General features: G+C 35.1%; 1 protein-coding gene across 18 annotated transcripts in view; it reads right to left on the reverse strand.

The window, feature by feature from the left end:
- FUBP1 (far upstream element binding protein 1) overlaps window positions 1–23516 on the reverse strand; it is a 36949-nt gene that overhangs the window by 10168 nt on the left and 3265 nt on the right. For 2 of the 18 annotated variants that reach the window (XM_080622360.1, XM_080622354.1), the window contains 18 exons: window positions 23282–23320; window positions 22890–22929; window positions 21951–22000; window positions 21787–21858; window positions 21461–21518; window positions 19815–19977; window positions 19621–19719; window positions 19428–19529; window positions 18660–18762; window positions 18475–18575; window positions 17833–17974; window positions 16453–16613; window positions 15485–15639; window positions 15318–15397; window positions 12483–12611; window positions 11807–11881; window positions 6543–6688; window positions 598–3977 (listed from right to left, as the gene is read on the reverse strand). In XM_080622360.1, the coding sequence (XP_080478486.1) occupies window positions 3915–3977; window positions 6543–6688; window positions 11807–11881; window positions 12483–12611; window positions 15318–15397; window positions 15485–15639; window positions 16453–16613; window positions 17833–17974; window positions 18475–18575; window positions 18660–18762; window positions 19428–19529; window positions 19621–19719; window positions 19815–19977; window positions 21461–21518; window positions 21787–21858; window positions 21951–22000; window positions 22890–22929; window positions 23282–23320 (1778 nt within the window). In that variant the 3' untranslated portion in view covers window positions 598–3914. Of the gene's footprint in view, window positions 1–597; window positions 6131–6542; window positions 6689–10921; window positions 11091–11806; window positions 11882–12482; window positions 12612–15317; window positions 15398–15484; window positions 15640–16452; window positions 16614–17832; window positions 17975–18474; window positions 18576–18659; window positions 18763–19427; window positions 19530–19620; window positions 19720–19814; window positions 19978–21460; window positions 21519–21786; window positions 21859–21950; window positions 22001–22889; window positions 22930–23281; window positions 23321–23516 lie in introns of those variants that run through there. The other 16 variants (XM_080622363.1, XM_080622361.1, XR_013957301.1 and 13 more) reach the window with 15 other exon arrangements.

Raw genomic sequence — 23516 nt, forward strand, 5'->3', positions numbered from 1 at the left:
ATTCTTCTTGCACCCTTCCTATTATGAAACCTAATTATCTGTTTCTCTTACCCTTTTATTTTCTAGCTGATGACTACTAATGCTCTGCTTTACCTGGAATCTTTCTTCCCCTCAAAACTTTCTTACTGCATCATCTCTTTCTCTGATGGGGCCAACTAAAGAAAGCAAGGATATGCATTGTCATTCCTGCATCAGATAAGAATAACCTTCAGTTGTGAGATTGTCCAGGTTCCTTGCTCAGTACAGAAAAATGGTATTAAAGACTAAAAAGAAGGAATCAGTGTATGAAGGATGAACTAAAGAAAAAAGCTAAATTATTATAGTGCACTCACATTTGAAGACCAACTGTTGTGTAACAGACACAATAAATACACAATCTGGAAACTTGTGTAGTAGTGTAAATCTATTGGTATATTTTGCATGAACACTGAATACTTAAGCTGTTTATCTCAGAGGCACTGAACTGGGCAAAGAAAATACTTCTTGATTTTCAAAAACTCCAGTGTACTATTTTTAAAGAATAAAAGATTCGTAACTGCTCACTTTTGTTGTTTTGTTTTAAAGAGCATTGGTTATTTTGTTTTAAAATGGGCTTGCTTGTTGATGCCACTAACAATCCAAAACTAAAAACAGTAAAACAGTCTCAGTAAGGCTTGTAGTAAAAACTGCTTATTTTTTCATTGCTTAAATGATACAGGAACAGTTGGTGACAGCTACAGCAGGCTCGTATTTTAAGTTGATGGGAAGCAAGCTTTAAGAAAATTATTTTCAGTAAGTGCCTAACTTCTCAATCTTTGTTCTTTCTTAATGCAATAAACTGCTGCATCTCTAAACATCGTCTTCTTAAGGCTACTGTTCTTTCTAAGACCTCTTGACATCAACGCTAATGTCATTCAGCTAACACCATCTGAGTTTTTCAGCTTCAGCTTCTGTAGGAGTAATTTTATGAACAATAGCCACATTTAAATTAAAGAACATGTGTATAAGACAACATAAAGACAAGGTAGCTGCAGCAAATTAGATTTATACAGTTGTTTCAGAAAGAAATTTTCCTGTGGCTGAATCTGCTGACTGCTCTTTGTACAGTCACCTACTGAAAATTCCTCTTTTGCATCAACAAAAGTTACAAATTCAGAAATGTCTTGGGAAAAAAAAAAAAAAAAGGGTAATAAGCTGCATGATGTTTTGAATAAATATTTATCCTACTAGCCATATAAATATATTTTACTTCATTTCATGTGGGTGTTGTTCACGGAAGTACTAGTTAATGCTAAGATCTCTACTCTGAAACTGTTATCTCAAACTAACAGAGGCAGGAATAGGAGCACAAAAAAGACAAAAACATTGCTATTATTATCCATCAGTTTACATTTATTGAGAAAAAAACCATACAAAAACCATAATACAGTTAACGTGTAACCCATATTACATACAATGTCAATGCAAGCTCAAAACCACATTTTTGTAAAGCATTCAATTTACCTCAGTCCAAGCTGCATCTCCCTAAGACACTGTTCCCATCACAGTTGCCTTTTAAAGCCAATCTTCTTTTTACACACGGGTAGTTTCTGCAGAGAACACTTTTCTCAGGACGAAAAGGCATTTCAAATGCACGCAAGAGAAATATTTGTGCATACATACAGAGTTTTATAAGCTATTACTAGGGAAGAGGGAATCCTGTCAACTGTATGCTTTCTGAAAAGCCCAGACCTCCCTTTCCTCCCCCCCCTTCCAGAAAAAAAAAAGCAAAATGAAAAGCTTCTAGCATGCAATGGAATAACTTAAAACATTATTTTAGAAGAGAACAGGGGAGAAACAATTTCTACCATCCCATAAACCACCACTAGTAAAAGGACAAAATACTTGAAGATAGGTTGAAGTTGTGCAAGTGAATAATGATCCTCTTCTGCCTGGACAACTTAAACTAGAAGACTTATGATAAAGCTAGACTAAAGATTATCCACCTGACATTTTATTTCATGTCCTATTAAAGTACAGGCTACAGAAAGTGATACGAAAACACTTCTACTACTTTGAACATTATGCTTTCTTTTTTAAACTTTTTGTACTCTTCATATTCTAAGCCTGTGCGACTCTTAAGGGTGGGGAGGAAAAGCAGGAAACATTTGGACAAGTTAATTACATTTCTAAGGAAGGCCAGTCATGTTTTTGGATCAGAATAGCTCCAATAATCTGTTCCTGTTCTCCCAAGAACCACGAGCTTGGAGACAAACTTGAAAAGTAAACACTGTGCTTAGCAAGAACAGCATGCTGTGTAAGCTCAGCAGTGAGAAAGCTGCAAGTCAGTACACCTCAAACACTACACACAAGAACATCTCACTTTCCACACACTAGCAACGTCCAACTGGCATTTTCTTATCTCCTCCCACTGTCTAAAATTAAAATTGAAAGACTGCTCAAGATATTTTAGAACAACAGTTGAAGAAAAAAGTATCATGTAAAAGGAATTGAGTGACTTGCCCCAACACTAAATTCACAGTATCAAAATCCAAATGGTACACACCTAACCTTTTCTCATGTCAAAAATGAAGTTACATATTAAATTACAGATGAAATATTAAGTGGCTTGAGAAATGGAAGCACAACGGTTTTTAGTTCAAAAATTCAGTATATCTAAGCTTGACTGTTTAGAAAAATATAAATTAAAATAGATGATTTATATTATTAAATCACAGTTTAAAAAACTTAACAGATTATGGAACATTTATGGTCAAACAGTAATACTTTAAAGAATGAAAAGTGATCAGAACAAAAATTATACCCTACACCATTATGTATGGGATACATTTCAAATCTGTTATGTTTTTGCCAATTTTACCTTCTACATGGAGCCCTTCTATGGTCCATGCTCATCGGCTCACCAATGGCATACACTCAAAGGATTCCTCTTTACTGGTAGTAACTATCTCAGGACCTGATTCTATGAGCTATGATTTGGTGCTTGCAGCATCTTCAGCACTGTGTGTGAAAATGAAGGCAGTATTTTTGAATATTTTTCTTTGATGTACAGATAAGCAGGACTTTTGCAAAAGCAGCACATTTCAGAAACAGAATAATCAACAAAAAAACCCCAAATAGATGCTGCTTTACATTAAGCTAAAAAAAAAAAAACCCCACAAAAAAACCACAAAAAAAAAAACAACCCAAAAAACCAACCCCAATCAAAAAACCCCAACAAAACCCAAACCAAAAACCTGTACCAGACCATCTATAAGACATACAAACATTTTAAACTATCAAAATATACAGCAATTCAGTTAAAGTATCAAGAAACAGGATACACTGACTGCTATATAGATAAAATATTATTTGCTGTTAACATTTAATTGGTGCACATGCTTTTTCATTGAAAATATACTAATCTCTGAAACTCCAGAATCTGTTTTCCTACCATGTCAAGAAAGAATAACAAACTAAGTTATCTAAAAATTCCACTAATACACTATAACTGTTAAGACAAGTTATCAAGTTCAGTGATAACAACAAGATGCAATATTCTTCATATTTAGGTCTCACGAGTTTAAGTGGGAATAGTGCCCTATTATAAAAAACATTCGTGAAGGCTGTTGACGTTTCTAACCAAAGCAATTCCTGAATATTTTAAAGGTTTGAGTCTTTAATTGCAACAATTACCTATTTGAGGAAAAATAACAAAAATTACTTATTCTGATCAAGTTTAATGCAGTCTACTAATCTTGTCTAAAAAAAATAAAAGAAAAAATTACATATTTACCTAGAAATATAAACAGTTGTTTAAAAAAGACTTTCCACTGAAATGGAACCGTGAGTAACAATGCATTTGGGTAAGCAGCAGATTGCTTTTCAATACACAACCACAAAGATCTCACAGGGACAACATTAATGTACTGAAATATATTATTTTATATACTTCCTTAGGTTGTGCTTACCTGTTGCTTTTTTGCAGCAGAACCTAAGGTGGAAGGTCTGGGAAGGCACTGTGAAGTATAAATAATTGCACTGTTTGCAATTAATAAAGATTTTATACCTTAAATGAATCAAAATCAACAGCCTCCATTTTGTGAATGATAAAAGAATCCAGTGAATTTAATTCTGCTTAGTTTAGTACATAATAAATGCACCAATCTATAAGGTTATCTACAAAATACCATGCAAAATATATGAACTATTAAACTCCATAACCTACACTAAAGATAGCAAATGCTGTCCTAGCCTTTTTTAAGCTACCAGAATAATTCCTAATTTTAAAATGGATAAAAAGAATTCCTTCTATTTCTACAGCACAATACATACATTGCTAATTACTTGAATAAACTACTTCAGTTTTCAAGCCTTAACTTCTGTGCAGCCACCCTAAAAAAACTTATTCTCAAAGCAACAATACGGTGTTCCAAAAGATAAAGCAATTTAACAGTTACAGAATTATTTAAAACATACCTACATCACTATGCATCTGCCAACTATCTGAAGGCAAAGACAACTTCTGTCTAACAACTGGTTCCAAAGATTTCAATGTTACGATATGAATACTTTAAAACACTGAACAATACACCTGTCTCAGGAGTACTAATAAAAAAACCACTATTACTCAGATACAAAGAAACACAATTTTCTTTAGCTATTGCTGAACGGTTCAGAAATACTTACCCAAAAGCTCATATTATGCGTATGCGCATATATATATATATATACGCAAACCTATGTTTCTGAATTAAGAAGTAATTATGGTTTCCTAAGATACCAGCACTGTATTCCAACATAATAGTCACACAAGTACGGCATTTTCATTATGTGGAACATTGACAAAAAGATACTGTTGCAGTTCATCAATTTGTCATTCTGATGTACTTACAGTGCAATGCTCCTTGAAGGAACAATCAAGGATGATACACAGCACAGTCCTTCTCACCCCTATAGAGCTAGTTCTATACTGGCTGGATCAAACCTGCACTTCAACAGACAATGGCAAGACAGACTGTATTGCATGTAGTCTAATATATGCAAAGAGCCAATAAATACGCAAAGAGCAAACATAAGATTTCAAGAGAATCAGATTTTTAGTATGAGCATTAGAGCAATAAGAAGTTTCAAGTATATATAAAAATATTCAGTTGATTCAAATGCTTGAGTATTTACAAAAACAAGTCATTTGCTCTGCAGGAAGTTCTCAACCACTCCCCATATCACTCAAACAAAACAGCGTTTTAAGGACAGATGCAATTTTTGTAACTACTATGCATACCACATTGACTTTTCTACACTGAATTTTGAAGTGGACTACTTTAAACTGAAGGCTTAAGCACATTACACTTAAAATAACTTTTATAACTAGTCTGAAAAAATCCATAAAATAGTTATGCAGGAACAGTTTTGAAGTATTCCATTAAGAACAAAAATTACGTTATAGCAGCTGCACAGGTCTGAAACAGTGGTCATGTATAAAAGAAAATTTCACTGTTAATGCAATGGAAGTATGCCAAAAAAAAAAAAAAAAAAAAAATCACTGTCTTAAACACATGCAGTTTTACTCAAACAGAAAGAAAATTAAGGTATCAAGATTACTGGTGCTAGGCAGCAAATACAATGAATGAAAGAGATCCTCCACCTACAACTATTCTGCAAGACGGGAAAAACATGCCAACGACAAGTTTTTAAACTCAACAAGGCTTCATGGGGGTGGGGAAAATAAGCTCATTTGTGTACAGGTACCTTGACTCAGCATTGCAAAACAATCCTATAATTCTTTATATACCCACATATCCAACTTACCGACACAGGAGGTTTCATATTATTTATTGTAAAGCACAAAACAGGCATTTTAAAAGTGATAAAGTATACATTGAAAAAGTACATTTATATCACAAAGCATTGACCACGTAATTGCAAATACATTTGCTGGAATGTGTACATCTACACTAATACTAAAAACAAACCATTTTTTCATTTCTACACAGAAATATTACCTCCTATCAGTAGTGATAGATATTTTGTACATTTTCAAAAACACTATTTTTTTTAACCAAACAAAATTAAGATCTTCATCAAGGCGTCTGCATCCATACATTTAACAAAGGTTTTTTCCCCCACACAATGAAGCAAATACTGTATTGTCCACTTCTTATTATTGGCCCTGTGCAGAAGAGATACATAAGAGATACACAAAAAGTTAAAGAAAATCCTTTAAATCGAGCTAACTCAGGAGTGAAGCCTTTAAGAAAGAAAAATTGGTTAATGTAAATGGTGGTGGCTTCTTGCATGGTTTTCAAAACCCTGGGAGGAGAAAGTTTTTCTTAAAAAAAACAACCAAAAAAACCAACCAAAACACAACCAAAAAAAACAAACCCAAAAACATAATTACCAAACACATGGATAGATACAGAATTTGAGTAATCAGGTAAACAAAGTAATCTATTAATTATTCTGATAGTTACTTCACTAGAAAAAAAGATGCATACTCCAAAGATAACAAAGCAGGAGACATGCAAAAATATATAACCACTGAAACAGAAGCCAGCCGAAAAAAACCCACTTAAACTTTATACCTGTGGTGCTGGAGGATGTTGTGGCATTCCCTGTGGACTTGTCTGGGCGTAATATGCTGCCTGTTGCCTGTAGTACTCAGCCCATGCTGCACTGTAATCTGGCTGACCGCCCGGCGGAGCCCCAGCAGGGGCAGGAACTGCTTGACCTACAAGTAATTAAAATGATACAGCTTGGTTGTTGCAATAGAAATGAGAAAATTTCAAAGTCTCACTGCCTAGCAAACATCACCTAGCTTCTTGCAATATTCTTCCTCAGCTTCAGTATAATCTTGTGGCTGCCTTTTTTTTTTTTTTTTTTTCTTTCACCTAACCAACTCATCCTATTATTTTAATGCAATGATTCCTATGTAAAGCAAAATTAAGTAACTGTGAGGACAATTTTTTCCACCTCTTGACTGGTGTTCCAGAGCAGAAGTCTTTGCTGACTTAAACTGACCTGAACAACCAGCAGCAATTCAATTAAAATACAGATCAATTAAATTAAAATACAGATCAACAGGCAAGATCACTTTCTGTAATCCATCTAGACTGACTTTATCTTATTGTACAGAATGTATTATTAAATTCACCAGATGCCATTACTGCAATTCATTACCCCAATTGTGGCCTCCTTAATGCAACTGCTAGGTTACTGCAGATTACATTTTTCAAAGAGAGCATTTGTTTTTGTAAACATTTACTCCACCAAAGAATACAGTCCTGAAACTTCTCCTTCCAACCTTCATTCAAGTTCCAATTCTCTAGAAATACCATGTACACATGTAAGTCACTTTTCCAGACTCACAGCTGAGAACTACCAGTCCCTCCAACAAATACAACTTGCAGCTTTAAAACTTTAAAAACAACTATGACTACTGTGATATGTCATTTTTGTATTTACATTCTTAAAGGGTTTTTTTCAAATCAAAGTTTCACAATCAGAAACCCCACCTTCTCCACAAGTTTCTTCTAGGATACTAAAAAAAATTTATAAAAACTAAAAAACACTATAAAACCAACCACAGCATCCAATGACATCAAATACATACAAGAAAAAACGCAAGCCTGCACCCTGTACAGTTCCATGTGTCCCTCATCTTTTATCCTGCTATCATGAAAAAGCTTCCACACAATGATGGCTAAAAGTTTTCAATCCTACCTGAACCCAACTCACCTTTTATTTGGATAGAAGACCACTAATTCTGGGGAACATGTATCAAAGGTTGCAATGAACTGTCTTCTAGGGTATCAGATAGAAGGTTGATTTTGTTTTTTATAAAATACTTTTACACAGAAAATTCACATGAAGAATACTAGGTATCTGCACTCTCTTACATACACGTGTATTCTTTCAATCCTCTCAAAAACATTGTGACCAGAGAATGGGAACAGTTGGCAACTCTTCCATTTTCCAACTGTCTATACAACTTACAGTTTTCCCACTTACACTGTAGATATATTAAAAAACCCTCTCCATCACTTCTGAGGTTATACAGTAAAGCAATTAGCTTCTTTAAATTTTGAGAGCTGAAATAACATTTTACAATTTAGCACACTTATAATTTCTACTTTTGAACAATTATTGTAACCAGAATGATTTTAATATGGTTACAAATTATCCCAGGACACACTATTCATTTGAGGTAATAATTCTAGTTACAAATTATTTAGCTATGTCATAACTGTCAGCACAGCTGAATGTGCTAAGGCATTTTTTTGTGTATTACGACCGAAGAATCTTCTGACATTCAAGAAGGCAGTACTGAAATTTGAGTAACAAACCAAATATAAGAAGTTTGACGTCTACTCAAAAATGTCAAACTGGATTTCTCTTCTGAAACAGGTTAATAATGACTCAAAATATTTTAGCTGCATCATTTCTCTACTAAGTACTGCAAGTAATTCTGAAATTACTCATGGAGTTCAGCAGTCTAGTCAGAACTTCCTTTCAGTGTACAGAATTACACTGAAACAGTAAATGTTCATTAATATCCAGGTATAACTGGACCACCAACAAACAAGACTGATGTACTACACACAAAAGAAATACAAGAAACAGTACCTCCCCATTAAGGAAGGCTAAGAAAGAAAATGCTCATGTTTCTACGTGGTTTCCGCTACTCAAATCATCAAGGGTGATTTCAGAAACAGAAAACTTTTCTTTGTTCTTTTTCCTGCTACAATGCTGAGGAATCATTAAAGAACAGTTCCACTGTTTTATTACGGAATTCTTCCATTGTAAATCAAGCCCACAATACATCAGAATGGCTTTAAATGATAAATTTACAAACTGCTACATAGTGACATATCGTTCATTTACTAAAATACAACTTCATGTTTCAAGGGAGCTGTTATCCTTGGGAGATTATTAGGGCCCAGTTACGCAAATCTATTTCAGCTTGCAAGGAAAACTAAAAATACTATGTCTCCAACTCAAGATCTCCAACTCAGCATCTATTATGTCTTCAAAAGCCAAACTATTCTGTTATCTGGTAATACTCCAGGGAAATTACAAACAAAATTTTCTGAATTTATCAAGTAGGGTACCAAGCAAACAGATAGTCTGGATCACCTACAAGATCCATGTACAGCAACCTAGCAGTGTATATGAACACGTTTACTAGCTTTCAGTTTTATTTTTAATTGTATTTGCTACTCAGCAAGTCTAGGACCAAAATATCAGTCTGAAAAAGGAGATGGATCTTACCACCATTATTTTTGAGTTGGGAAACAGGTTATTTTCTAGTCACTGTTTTGTATACTGTAAAAAACTGGAAAATGTTTTTTGTCAATAGCCAAGTCATATTGTACCAGTAGGAAGCCACTCTGGAACCAGTATTATGGTTTTACTGGGAATATTCAGAGGTGCTTTAGTTTACAATTCACTCAATACTTAAAAAACCATGAGAAAATCCTGAGCACCAACTGCAGTATCAGGTCCAGCTCAGTACTGTCACCCTCATAAGCTTGCCACATGCACTATGAAAAGAGTTTTCTTCAGCAGCAAAACTAAAACTGCTTGGGCGCAGCATGTTCCAAGCTTTAATTCAGTTCCCCGTAACAGCAGCTTGTGTAATTATCTGTGCTGTGAAAATCTGAAAGAAAAGTCAGTGAGTGACTTGTAATTTTTACCTTTCCCTTTTTATATTAATAGGGACATATGTTAATGGGGACAGATGCATTACAGTAAGTACAAGAGGAAGCACAAACAGTAGAGACTGTATCTCGGAGCCTGTAGACCACACAAACTCGCTGACAGCCAGCCTTCCTGTTCTGTCAGATTTTGTACTACTTAATGCTACTAAGGAGGTGGGGAAAAACACCATTTAGCACTAATTCAATTCTAGGTGAATTCTCTGCCCTTCAACCCCACTTAAGTCAGTTCTTTCTCTTTTCTAAGTGGATCTTAAGAGAAGTGTTACCTTCCATATTAAGATTTTCAACATGCTAATGAATCAAAAAGTTCTCATAAGACTTTTGGGATGGAAGGGACCTTAAAGATCCAACCCCCTGCCATGGGCAGGGACACCTTCCGCTTGCCCGGGCTGCTCAAAACCCCATTCAACCTGGCCTTGAACACTGCCAGGGATGAGGCATCCACAGCTTCTCTGGACAACTCATTCCAGTGCCTCACCACCATTGTGTCATGATTTACACACTCGAGCTCATGATTTATAAAGTTATACAGGTCCAGACATCGAGAGCTCTCCTTCAGGGAAGAACTCAATCTGAACTAGAAAGGGAAAAAGTCAATCAGAATTACACTTCTGTTTTTCCTCTTATTTAATTGCTGACTTTGGATTTTTTATAATTTTGCATTTGAAGAGCTATTATTAACATCTTCCAATGTCTTTTTTGGGTTCACACTCCTCTTAGGACTTGCTCCCAGAAACTCTATCCCAACACCTTGTAAGTAGCTATTTAGTTCAAGCAAATGCAAGACTAGTGCAACTCACTTTGATTTCCAGAGACAGCAAATTAGAAAAATGGCAGAGCCCCTGCCAACAAATTCATCATTCTCAAAAAAGCAGAAAAAAACTCCTCACAACTTTGCATTGAAAAATGTGAGATGAACTAACACTAAAATGGGGGGGGGGAAGGGAAGGAAAAGGCCCATCACATCTTAAAAAAATCATGTGTCTGGGAGTTCTACTGCAGTTTTCTTAGTCCAATACACAATTCTCCAAGTATACTACCATTACATATTTTATGTTTCATTCCACCACTTTTGCTGTGACAAAATAAAGAAGATAAAGGTAGTTATGTCTTCACAAATAATTTGACATCAACCTGGTAGAAGGCTGGGAAAAGCAATTAAATGTGCTATTAATCTTAGCTCCAAATGCTTAATATTCCATGAGAAAACAGTGTGCAGTTGGAAGAGGACAACTCACCAAACCTCCCATGCAAACAAGGAAACAAAAAATCCAAACCAGATGCTGTTACATATGTCTGGTCAAACAGAGATACCAGAGAAAGCACTGGCATGTGCAAGCTCACTAGTCCTCAGTATACAAATCTACATCAACGACAACATCCATGGGAGAACACTGTGGACAAAACACTGACCTGGAAGACATTACCATGATTTATAAGATAACAGAACCTTCTGCCAATGCATCACGACCATTTATTTTTTCCTTATTCTGACAAAAACAACTTAACAAGCAAATACATTTCAGTTTCATAAGCCAGCTCAAGCAAAGTATTTTGAAAAAGCTAGCAACAACATATAACCTGCAGTTTAAACACAGATTTTAAGTACTGCAAAACAAATACTATTTAAAAAAGGGCATGATGTAAATGAAAGCTAGTTATGATGCTTTCATTACCTAGAACACAGAAAGCAAGTCATAAAAAAATATTTATGTTACAAGCATTAGAAAACAACTATCAAACAGCTTCATGAAGTATATCAAAGTTGAAGTGTCCAGAACTTATGAAATCTACTTTAAATATATACTTAAAAATACTCAGATTGAAGTATTTAAAAGATGTTGTTTCCCAATGATCAAATACAGACATCTCACTAGGTATGAACTACTTTTTGCAAGTTGATAACTAGCATGAATGCAAGTAAATGCTTCAAGCACAACACAAATTTCTAAGTCTGTTTTTCTGCAAGTTTCAGGGCCTTTAGCAATATATGTGGATTGTGCATTTTTATTTTCTGTGGTTAAAAAAAACCCCAAACAAACCAAACAACAACCCCTCTTATCAAACACAATATACAAGTCTTCTAAAACATTTTACCATGCGATAACAGAAAACACCTGCACACATACCCATCTTTTTGTAGTACTCCTCCCAGGCCTTGGTATAGTCAACCTGCCCTGCTGGTGCTGGATTTGGCTGATCTCCTGAATTACATTAAAAATAGTCAGAATAAAACTACTAGGTTTTGTTTCGTGCGTAGACCATTTTATAAACCATGAAATTAAATTTTCAGTAACAATCCCAAATAACATAGCCCAAATCTGACACTGTGAGCCTATGTGGTACAAGCTATTACAAATATGAACTATTTGTAAAAGACACCAAAGAAACAAAGAAACGTTTAAAACATTTAGCATGTTTTCAAAGTTCAGGAAATGCACATCACTCACAGTACAAAGTACTACCTAAAATTTAAGTGGTAAGCCTTCTCCAGGTGCAACAATTATACTAACACAACTTATACCATAATTGTAATTGTCCTAAAACCACTAATGCGATGCAACTGTTTAAGGAAATTACAATCAACAGTTTGACTCATTTCATTTTTACTTATGACTGCACTACATAGACATGAGGTCAGCCCAAGTAGCAGCAAAATTCTCTCTGGAGTAAGGTACAAGACAAACACAAGAAAAACAGACTCCTTTGCAACGAATTTACCCTATATACGAAGACAACAACAAAAAATAATAGGGCGTCTACACCCCCACAAATGAGAAACATAACCGTTTTACTAACAGCTACCTTGTCCATTAGTTTGGGTTGTAGCTGGTCCACCAGGAGGGGCTGCAGGTGGTGGCTGTGCTTGCTGCTGATAGTAGTGAGCGTAATAAGCTGCCCACGCTGCTGAATTGGGATCTGTTCCTGGCTTACCTATGAAAACATAACATAAGCATTTACAAAAAGTAGTATGAATAGAATGCAATCATCAGAGCTCCTACTTCCCTCCAAGGAAAAATCCATCTAAACCAAATAACCATGTACATCCTGTGAGTATCTCTTCATTCTAGCAAAAACTTCCATGTTTCAAACAAGTTTATTGTACACAGTGTACTGTCTTAGGACTGATAAGAAAATTTTTCTAAACCCCTTACTACTACAATGCCATTTTTTAATTTTTTAGCATGACAAACAGCATCAAACTTTCAAGTTCATTTAAGAATCAACAATGAATCATTCTAGCACCAAACAGTTTCAGTGGTTTTACTTTCGTCATAACATCACACTAATGACACTGGCACAGGTGGAGGAGGGATGCCAAATGCATGTTTCTGAAACAGAAGAATACAAATCTTACTAGGTATTTGCAATGCTTGTCAGTTTTAAGGTAACAGTAAAATACAGAAACACATAGTATTTTAAGAACCTGAATCCCCATACACAGCTATAAAGCATCACCGTTTGCTTACTGCTTTTTAGTATGACAAATAGTACATCTTCTGCTGCTATCTCCATGCTTCCCTTACTTTTAACTATATCTAGGTAGGCCAACGATTCTGTTTCCTAAAGCCTTATTTCTGTTTTTCACATATAGCCTTTAGGAATGGCTTATTCTTGTTCAATCACAGAGACCGATTGGCAATCCACAAAAACTGAAAGTCTACTATTGGAGAATGTATGTTTTATAATACAAACAACATCCTTTAATGTTATTTGTATCCTTAAAAGGATAAAAATATCTGCAAATAAATGCAGCCAACTGAGGAAAGAACTTCACTTAAGGACAGAGACATAACTGACACTCTAAAATGGGAATAGAAGTGTATTCACTCCAAATACAAAATAGGTTAAGACAGTGACTAATAGAAGATTAAGAACTCCCCATAAAAAGGGCATCAGGGAGAAGAAATCCACAACACATCTCTTGTAGTATTTCATTTAGCATTAAAGCCAGATATAACCACTTAAAAAGCACACGTTAGTACCAGCATACAGAAAACAATGTTAACACAGTTTCCTTTTTAAATTGCACTGCTTCCATCAACAATAATGCATTTAAACTATGTTCTAAGGTTACCTGCAAATATCAAATAAGCCATTGCTCCGTTCCCCCCCTCATTCCCCTTAGTAGCTACTTCTCTAGAGTAGAAGAACAGAGCTGGATTCATAAAATTTCCAAAGAAATATGACTGTAGTAACTAGCTCCACTTTCACGTGACAAGAAGCAAGCATGGTTCTGGAGAAAGCACCTCTGAAAAAAATACTAAAATAACCCATTTGTTACACTGAAATGAACAACTAAGTGGAAAACTGTATAAAGCTCATCCAAAGAAATGCTAGTTGAAAGAAACAACTTGAAAGCACAGCAGAAAATATCATTAGATTTTTTTAAGAGAGGTATTTATACAAAAAACACTTATAAAATCACCAATCAGATGACATTAAGGTATTTGCCATTTTTACAGATTTTTTTTTTTCATTTACCTACATAAACAAGGCAAAACAAAAACCCAAACAAAAACCAACAGTACGAAAAAGGCTGTAACATTTTGGGAATAGTTCTGGATTAAATGACAGTTTTGGTATGCTAAAACTTCAAGTGAAGTCACTTTGAGTCATTCTACTTTTAAGTAATACAACAGACATTTTCAAATACTAAACTGAAGGCATGCAGATCAACCTCTTATAGAAGTCTAGGAACTGAAACCAGAGATGGCCCTTTGCTTAGAAAGGATATATGAAAGACTTGGATATGAACAGAACTCTCTATAGATTGTAACATCCCCCAAAGCCCTCCCTTTCTTACCTACGGAACTTGTGTCAGTATCAACAGCTACCAGAAATATTTATTCCATTTATAGCAAAAATAAAATTGACATCTTCTGGCTGAAGTGATGAAGACCAAGCTCTACCTCAAACAAATGAGGTACAAGTGACTCAAGCATCTAGCCTTACCATGCCTTCCTTGACTGCAGTTCCGTTTCCCCATATGCTCTAGTCCAACCAAAGGATGTAACTTAAAGAAAAGCAGGATACTACAACTTCGGGAAGTTGTAATTAAGTAAAAACTCCCAGTCTTGACAAAGATAAACAGAAAACAGAAGAAACAGATTCTACAAAGATGGGTTTCAGAAGGAAATACAAAAATATTGTAAGCAAAAGCTTAAAATACACAATCCTAACTAGTATTATGTATTAACAGAAATTTTATCCCTCAAAAAGGACTGAACAGAATAAGTTTGTATCAGACTCTACGAAGCAAACCTCATATAGGTCAACAAAACCTAGAAATATATAGTATAGCATAAATTGTGCAAAGTCAGGATCAGTGAGATTGAAAAGGGCACTGCTTAAAATAAAAGTCATTGACCATTAAAGAAAACATCCTCATTAAAGAACTTAATGTTCAGTGAAGCAGCACATTCCAACTTTAACAACTGAATTTCAATGTCTCACAAGCAACATGTGGAGTGTAAAACATACATAAACTAACAATCAGCAAAGAAAAGCCTGAAGAATAGGAGCTTTTTCAGATTTACCAGTGTAACACAAATGAATTGTGAAACGTACATACATGTAAGGACAAAACGTATATACTTTAGTATATCCACACTACAGCATAACTGTGACATTTCTTACCTGGATCTGGTGGGTTTGGTGGCTGCCAATGTGGGTAAGCATTTCCCCATCCTTGTGGAGCATATGGAGCTGGAGGACCACTATAAAAGATCAAGTCACACATACACACTGAAAGCCAATTCCAGGGTCACCCTATAAAAAAGGAAGCTAGCTGAAGCAGTACTTACTGAGGTGCAGGGCCTGGAGGCCCTGGATTATAAGGAGCTGGGTTATACGGTCCCATGGGAGCACCAGGACCTGGTGGCCCAGGAGGACCATGTGGGCCAGGAACAACACCATGGGGTCCATGTGGAACAGGCGGACCCAATGGATTTACTGGACCCTGTAACAAGAGTAGCACACAGATGAAAACAAGAAGTTTTTCAGCAGTTTATGATAAATTATACTCTTAAAATGTTCAAGTTCAAGAGGTCTGATGGTTTTTAAATAAAACCATTTCCCTGGGGAAATAAGTCTTCCTGATTAATTAGGCTTGTGGCTAGTTAAAGAGTTAAAAGCAGCCATGGCAGTTAACAGCAACTAAAAAGCTGCATTTATTTCAATTCTTTCTTGAGGAAACCAAGAATTTACAAATAAACATTGATTCTTCCACAAACCAAAACAAAACTATCAGGGTTTTAAAATAAACTGATACATCTAAATCTGGTTAATCTTGCTAATTAAATCTGTTTGTAAGATCAGGTACAAAAAATACGCAGTAAATACGGTTACATGCATACACAAAACTGTAGTCAAATTGAAGTATGTAAACTTACATTAAAACTCTACCTGAACATACTGAGACTGAAAAACTAAACACATAGCTTAGTAGCTTTAAGAGTATCAAGTGTATCTTTGAAGTCACCGAATTTTTCATTACGCACCAAGTGGGTATCTTCAAGAACACATCATTAAAATCCACACCGAATTACACTGAAGAAAGCCACTGTTTCTTCCGTATCAAGTTACTACTTCCTTTGGTACATCAAGTTATGTTTATATTACTTCAAAACCAGATTACCATTATTAATATCATCAATTTATTACTTGATCAAATAATTGGGAAGTGAAATGGAAGAAAAAGTCTCCACAAAGCAGACTTGTCTCCTATTCTGTTTAGTTATGATAGTAAACCAAAATACAGTTAAATACTCACTCCAATCTTTTCTTCTATGAGTTGTCGTGCATAATCTATTTGCTGTGGTGTCCCACGGATAGTAAACATCTTCATGTTTGGATCTGCATTAGGTGGAGGATTTCTTTGAAGTTCTATTCTAGCACCAGACTGCTGGCTTATACTTTTAATAGTTTCACCACCTACAATGCAACATACAGCTTTTATGACATGCATTAAAGCAAAAATAATAAGATTCAACTCAGAGAAAGTCACATGCATGCAAACTGAAGATAAAGAAATGAAAAGGCACCTTTTCTTACGAGCCATACAACATCCAAACAATTTTAAAAAGCGCCTCTTCAGTCTAGTATAGAGCTTTCATTGTAATAAACTAGTAAAACCAAACTTTTTTAAAGACTATTTTTAAAGACTATTTTAAAAACTATTGTTACTGAGAAAGAACAACAAAGAACCCCTACGATGTTGTCTTTTTCATTCATGTAAAGATGGAAGATTAGACATGAATATCAATCAATACCCAACAATTATCAGAAAATACAACCTTAAAGCCCAACCTCCCTAATAAAGCAGTAGGCAAGCAGAGATGACAAAAACACCCAGAAACTGTCCAGATGGTGAAGTACAAATATTTTGCAGTGCACTTTATCCAGAAAGTTGAATTCCCTAAACTCGTTCCTCCTCTTACAGGATCCTGAGAAGTTACTAATAATAGGCACAAAGTTCCCAAAACAGGGATCATTTTGCATTTAAAACAAAAATACCTAAACAACAAGAGCAGTCAACCTTCCAAGCCAAGAACTGAACTATGTCAGCCTATCTACTGTGTCTGGAAAAGACACTACAAACTGAAGACTAAGATAACTCACGTGTTCCATTTGGAAGCCTACAGTAAATTGCTTTTAAAATAAAATTCTTTGAGAAGTAACTGCTTTAATAAACACACAACTAAGAAATTGTTCTAGGATCCCATAGTAAAAGATCTTCACTAGAATATGACAAAAGTAGCTTTAAGAGTGAGATAGAGATGAGTAAGATGAGAAAAGTAGTTTTAAGAGTGAGATGCAGCAACACTAAGCTAATCAAACAGTATCAAATGCAAGCTAATTAATCATCTAAAAATCTATCAAACACTACCAACGCAACTCAGTACTTACTACGTTAAAAAGTTACATAAACTTATCGGGTCTTGATTTTTAAGTACTGAGGTATGTGTTTTGGTGAGGAAAATGTGAAAAGGATATTATGAGTGTTATGATTTAGCAGTATTGTGTTGCTCTACTACATATGAAACTATTCCCCACGGCTTCTCTTGAAACCTTTCTCTAGTACCACTATCTGTACAAATAAAAAGGCTGAGAGTTGTTCTAACTACATATAGATATGCATAAAATATATTGCCTTTGCCAATGATTAATCCAGTTTTGCCAGTGGGAACAATAAAATTGAATTCCTGTAATCCACCAGGAGGGCCCATGTTCCAGTTGCCTTGGCCTCTACCCCGTCCTCGACCACCAGGTCCTGGGCCACCAGGGTTACCAGCCTAAAAAGAAAAAGCAACAAATTAGCATGTTCTATAAAAAGTAGTGCAAACAAATTGTTAAGAAAAAAAATATTCACTACTCATAGATTTGAATGAAAGATGACAAAGGAAAGGATACAGAAGGAAGTAGGAAGTTTCACATGTACAAAGACATAATTTCTGCCTTCAGTAAATGCAGCAGTGAGGTCCATCTCACAATAAGCATTTAGAAACACTGGTCACAACCAAAGGTTAACAGTATATAGGCTATTAATACAAGATAACAGAAGCAGCAGCTCTAAAACCAGTCAAATCAAGAGCTGCCATGAGTCTGAATCAGTATTGTCATCCTGACACTTGCAAAACTGTAACTACAAAAGTAAGCATTCATATTCCAGACTCAACTTTGAAGCAGATTCAAATGACACCATTAAATTATCTTCTTCAGAATTTTTAAAATTTTTATGTCTTTCAAGAAGTCAGGCAGGAGATATTAAACAGCAAACAATGTATTACTCAACCTGAACACTTCGAAGGAGATCTGTAATAATTTCTGCAGCATGCTGACATCTGTCAGGAGGCCCTGTGATTTGGGCTATCCTATCTGGAGTTGTTCCGTCATCTGGAATAAAAATGAACTATTCCAGTATACATAATCCAGTAAATTTACACTCAATTCACAGAAACTTATGGACATATTACGAACCTGGCTTGAACTGGATCCTAACCCCAGCATCATTTTGTATCTTTTTTATCATCTCTCCGTTTCTTCCAATTACAATACCTACAGCAAACCGTGGTATTGGAACCTTAAAGAGAAAAAAAAAAAAAAAAAATTCAAGCTATCAATGATGCAAATATTCCTGCCAAATTAACAAAATTAAAGGGTCACATATCAGATTGGTAAACTAGGGCCAGCTCTATGCTACTTTTTAAAGCGTGATTATTTTTTTTTAATATCAAGTCACAAGCCTAGCAAAAACTGGATGAAAATATCAGAGAAAGCCTATGCACAAGTTCTTACAGTGGCAGCAATACCTTTGATGGTGGGTATTATGCTTCCCACAATCAAAGAACAAAGAACATGCCTAAAATGCAGATTCTGGCAGATGAAGCTTTCACTGTCACTTCTGATCAACAGTTATATGCTTATGACTTTCATAATAAGTGGACTTAAATACCCTTTTTTTTTAAAGGCCAAACTCCAATTTCTGTAACATTATATATTTCACAATAAGACATATCTCTTATTTGATGAAAAACTCCAGCTAGTTGGAACTGTTCAGAACTGCTGGTAATGTAAAGTGAATGCTGCAAGGCATCTAAAGTTGCAATTTCAGCAATGAACAAGTAATACTTACATGCCACAACCACTTTTTGAATCTGGTTAAAAGCTTTCAGTGGTATTACCCAGCTTTACATTTTAATGTTAACATCTCAAAATACAGTGAACAAGTTTTTCAACCATGCTTACGTCTATCCCTTCATTTCCTCCTATTCTTGACCCATATTCGTTGCGCACCTCTCTAAAGCCACCTTGATCACGAATTAACTCCAGCACCATTTCCTTGGCTTGCTAAAAGAAGAATTAAAGTTTGTTTAGGTACTTTATTTAGGCAACATCAGAATGGATTTTAAAATGCTCTGAGTTCTGAAGGACTCCTTACCTGAACTTTATAAGGGTCTCCAGTTATCCTAAGGGGCTTGTCTGCACCAGTGTTCTGTGGACCATCTTGAATCATGACCATTTTGACACCTGCCCGCTCCTATTTGACAAAAGGGAGGTCAATACCTACTCAAATCCAGATTAGAGACTGTATCACATTTTTAAAAGACGGTACATACATATGCACATACATACCTGTAATTGTTTAATCGTCTCTCCACCTTTTCCAATAACTAATCCTGCTTTACTTGCTGGAATCATAATTTCTTGGACTGCATTTCCAGGTCCATCACTATGGTGAAAGCCAGGTGCAGGTCTTCCCTTTTCAACTATCTGATCAAGTAATCTTTTTGCTGATCTGTGAAGGAATAAATACATTTATAAATACACTTAATCCTACAAGTGTCACTTGCTCAAGCCCATTCTGCTTGGAAATTTTTATTTTCATAATTTGCAAAGTTTCTGAAGAAGAAATATAATCACTATCACTAAGAAATATGACGCAAACTCAGTAAATCTGTAAGAGTAACTTAAGAAATTAACTGCAAGATTAATGTGGTAGATCTAAAACCAACCCAGTGTCAGAATACAAAATGTGTTTCTTTACCAAACACACCATCATCCCTGAACACAGTTACACTGATCAAACCTTAATTCAGAAGATGGAAATGTTGTCTTTTAAAATATTTTTAAAGTCTTAATTAGAAGATTAATAATTGTTACAGTTTACCTTTTTAGCGCATTTTTTAAAAAGAAAAAAAAAAAAAACGGACAAAACATTTTCTAACTTTGCTTAACTTCAGTAGTAATTTGAGTAACCTCTAATTTGACAGCAATTTTTCTTTAATGTACCAACAGCCATTCTTAAGGCAGATCTAGTCTATGATAAGTTTTATAAAAAGGAAAAAAAACCCCAACACTGTTTAAACCTAGGTTTAACGCCAAGTACTCTGATAGCTACTGCTTGCTTCAGCATGCAAAGCAAGCACATATGTACTTGTAGCCATTATCAGAATATTGAACAAAAGTAAGTATATAGTCACCACATGGAAGTTGCTATCAGAGTAAAATTGTGATTACAGTACTAACATCAGATGAAAATCCTTTCCTATAATATGTGAGTGGAAAAAACTGTAATTAGAAAAAAAACCCTCCTGTAAAGAATGACTTCATGAATGCTTGGCTGCAACATAAGACAACAATACCATGCTACTTTCCCAAGGGAAAACACGTAGCTGCAGACCTTACCTACAAACCCGAACTGGGAGCAGCTAACAGAAGTGAGGTAATACCAAATACATTACTACACTTAACTTTCTTAGCATAGCCAGGATAAGGTGGTCTTTAAGTGGCTATATGACTTCTGTGTCAGTAAAAAACGCAAATCAAACAGAACATTTTCATTGTTACGGTCCTTTTCCCTGAAGACAGGAAGGCAAAAGTTAACTTTGCTGATACGCATTAGAGACATCACTTACAATAATTTTTGGTATACATTAATTTACACAAAAGCCATTTAGGAACTCTGATGGGCTGGGCTCTGAGTAACTCCTACTCTGACACATTACTAATTTTTCCACATTTTCCCTGTGTATTATCTGCAAGGTTTGGACTAGGAAAAGTTGGAGGTTTCATATATTTGTCTTAAAATTCCAAGTATGCTGAGGGCCTTTTTCCTTATGTAGACATTTAATTGTCCCCAGACTGCCTTTTCAATAGAAAGAAGAAGAAAAAAATACTGCATTATGAACACACTATCTAGATATAACATTTTGATCATAAAAAAATAAATTTAAGTGCATTGCATAGTAAATTATGAACACACAATTTATTTTACTTACTGAACAGACTCTGGTGTTCCAGTTAGCATACACGATCTTTCAGGCAGGCCTCCACTATCTACAGTCATAAAATAAAACAAACTTCTCAGTAAAGTCAGAAAGAGGTTATGCCATCAAACATAATATACGAACTACTGGAATTTCACAGAATAATTAATGTATCACAATAATTTAGCATTTCTTTAAACCATGACAACTGCCATTAGCACAGAAAAATTAAAATACACCTTTAATGAAGGTTCAGGCAATTAGAAGCAATGACCAGCTTTCTGAACTTTCTACCAAAAAACCCCACCAAAATAAAGAATAAAACCACGCATAGTTACCAGGTGCAATCTGTATTTTACAGCCAGACTCTTGCTGTATGCGCGAGATCTGCTCTCCACCTCTGCCAATTACTTAGAGAAAGAAAATATCAAAAAATTATTTGTATTAACAGCATCTGCTAACATTCCTCATTATAGTACACCACCACATCCATACTACTTACTGAATCCAACCATCCCATCTGGAACTTTGTACTCTTCTGTCATCACAGACCTACGGATAATGTTAAATCAAACAGAAGACACTGACCATTCAGAGACCAAACTGGCATTAATCTATATATATCCTTCCATTAAACTAATGAAACCTACTGCCCCCATTATCATCCTGGCTTTCATGTCTCACATCAACTTTGAAAGTTGTTATGCAAGCACAGTACTAAGTGACAATAAACAAAAGTGACCACAAACAGTTCAAGTATATTAATCAATCTGAGTTTTCCTTCATCCTCTTTACTATTAAAAGATGTGAGGTACAAAAAGGTAATGCAGCATTTAAATTTCATCTGTATATTCATCTAAGTATGCTGAAAACACACAATTTCAGCATCTCGTATATCAAAACCAAAAGCCAAAGCATGATAATAATAGTTGGATATGGTTGTTTAGGGAAGAAATAACTCAAGAAAACTACTATGCTGTAGCAAATGTAACTGAGAAATATGCTGCATCAAGTCTAAACCCCCCTCCTTTTTTTTTTTCCTTTTTGTTGAATTCCAATGCTTTCCTTTTTGTTTAAGGGGTAGTGTCAACCCCTTTTCCTTCAGATCTGCTTCTAACTTCAGGTTATGCTACCTATGCTCAAGTAGTAAAAACCAGCAAGGCATTTTCCTTTTACTAAACCTGATGTACAGCCTAGGCTGCAAACAGAAAGAGACAACAATATAGATGCATTTTAAGTGTTTGGCCTGGGTCTTGCGAAACTTAGATTTCAAAGAATCACACAACTAGAGAGTAATTCTTTATGCAATTATGCTACTTTTCAGGTAAGCTGTCATTGATACCACCTGAAAACTAATAAAAAAACCCCCCACAAAATTCCTGCAACTGCTTTCTTTCAGTAAAGAGGAAAACTCTACATAATATGTAACATAAACTCTTACCTTTGTTGTTGATGCATTGGTGGTAGCTGATTTCCAAAAGCTATAAACAAATATCATTAAAATTAAATTCAAACTAGTAGTATAATATATAACTAAGCTTCCCCTTTGATAATAAAAATTAGCTGGATCAACTTTTGTCCAACTTGACTTTTAAGAATTGTTATCAAGAGTTTTAAAAATAGCTAAAACCATTCTCAACTGTTGCTGACTACATTGTCAATTTTATAAAGACTCGCACTGCTTCAAGAAAATAAGACATAAACCCCCAGCCATATATTTGGTACTACTGATTCAAGCATCACCTACCAGAACACCATTTCAGATTCTTGTTTTGACAATGTTACAATTGTTTATTTTTCCTTCCCCCCCCCAACAAAATAAAAATTACTTACAGTCATTCTGAGGAGCAACTTTCTTAGCATCTGGCTGATCTGAAAAATTAAGATGTTTTTGAATTTTTTTTTGCCAAGAAATTCAAGAAGTGTTTACACCTTTTAGTGTGAATCGTAACTTTCCACTGTGTTTTAGTCTCCCTTTCATTTTTTTTTCCCTTTCATTTTTTTCCTCCAATTTCAGGGAGTTGATCACCTGAACAGAAGAAAGAATCTCACGAACACTCAGCACTTG

Source organism: Psittacula echo (genome assembly GCF_963264785.1).
Source record: "Psittacula echo genome assembly, chromosome: 7".
NCBI lineage: Eukaryota > Metazoa > Chordata > Aves > Psittaciformes > Psittacidae > Psittacula > Psittacula echo.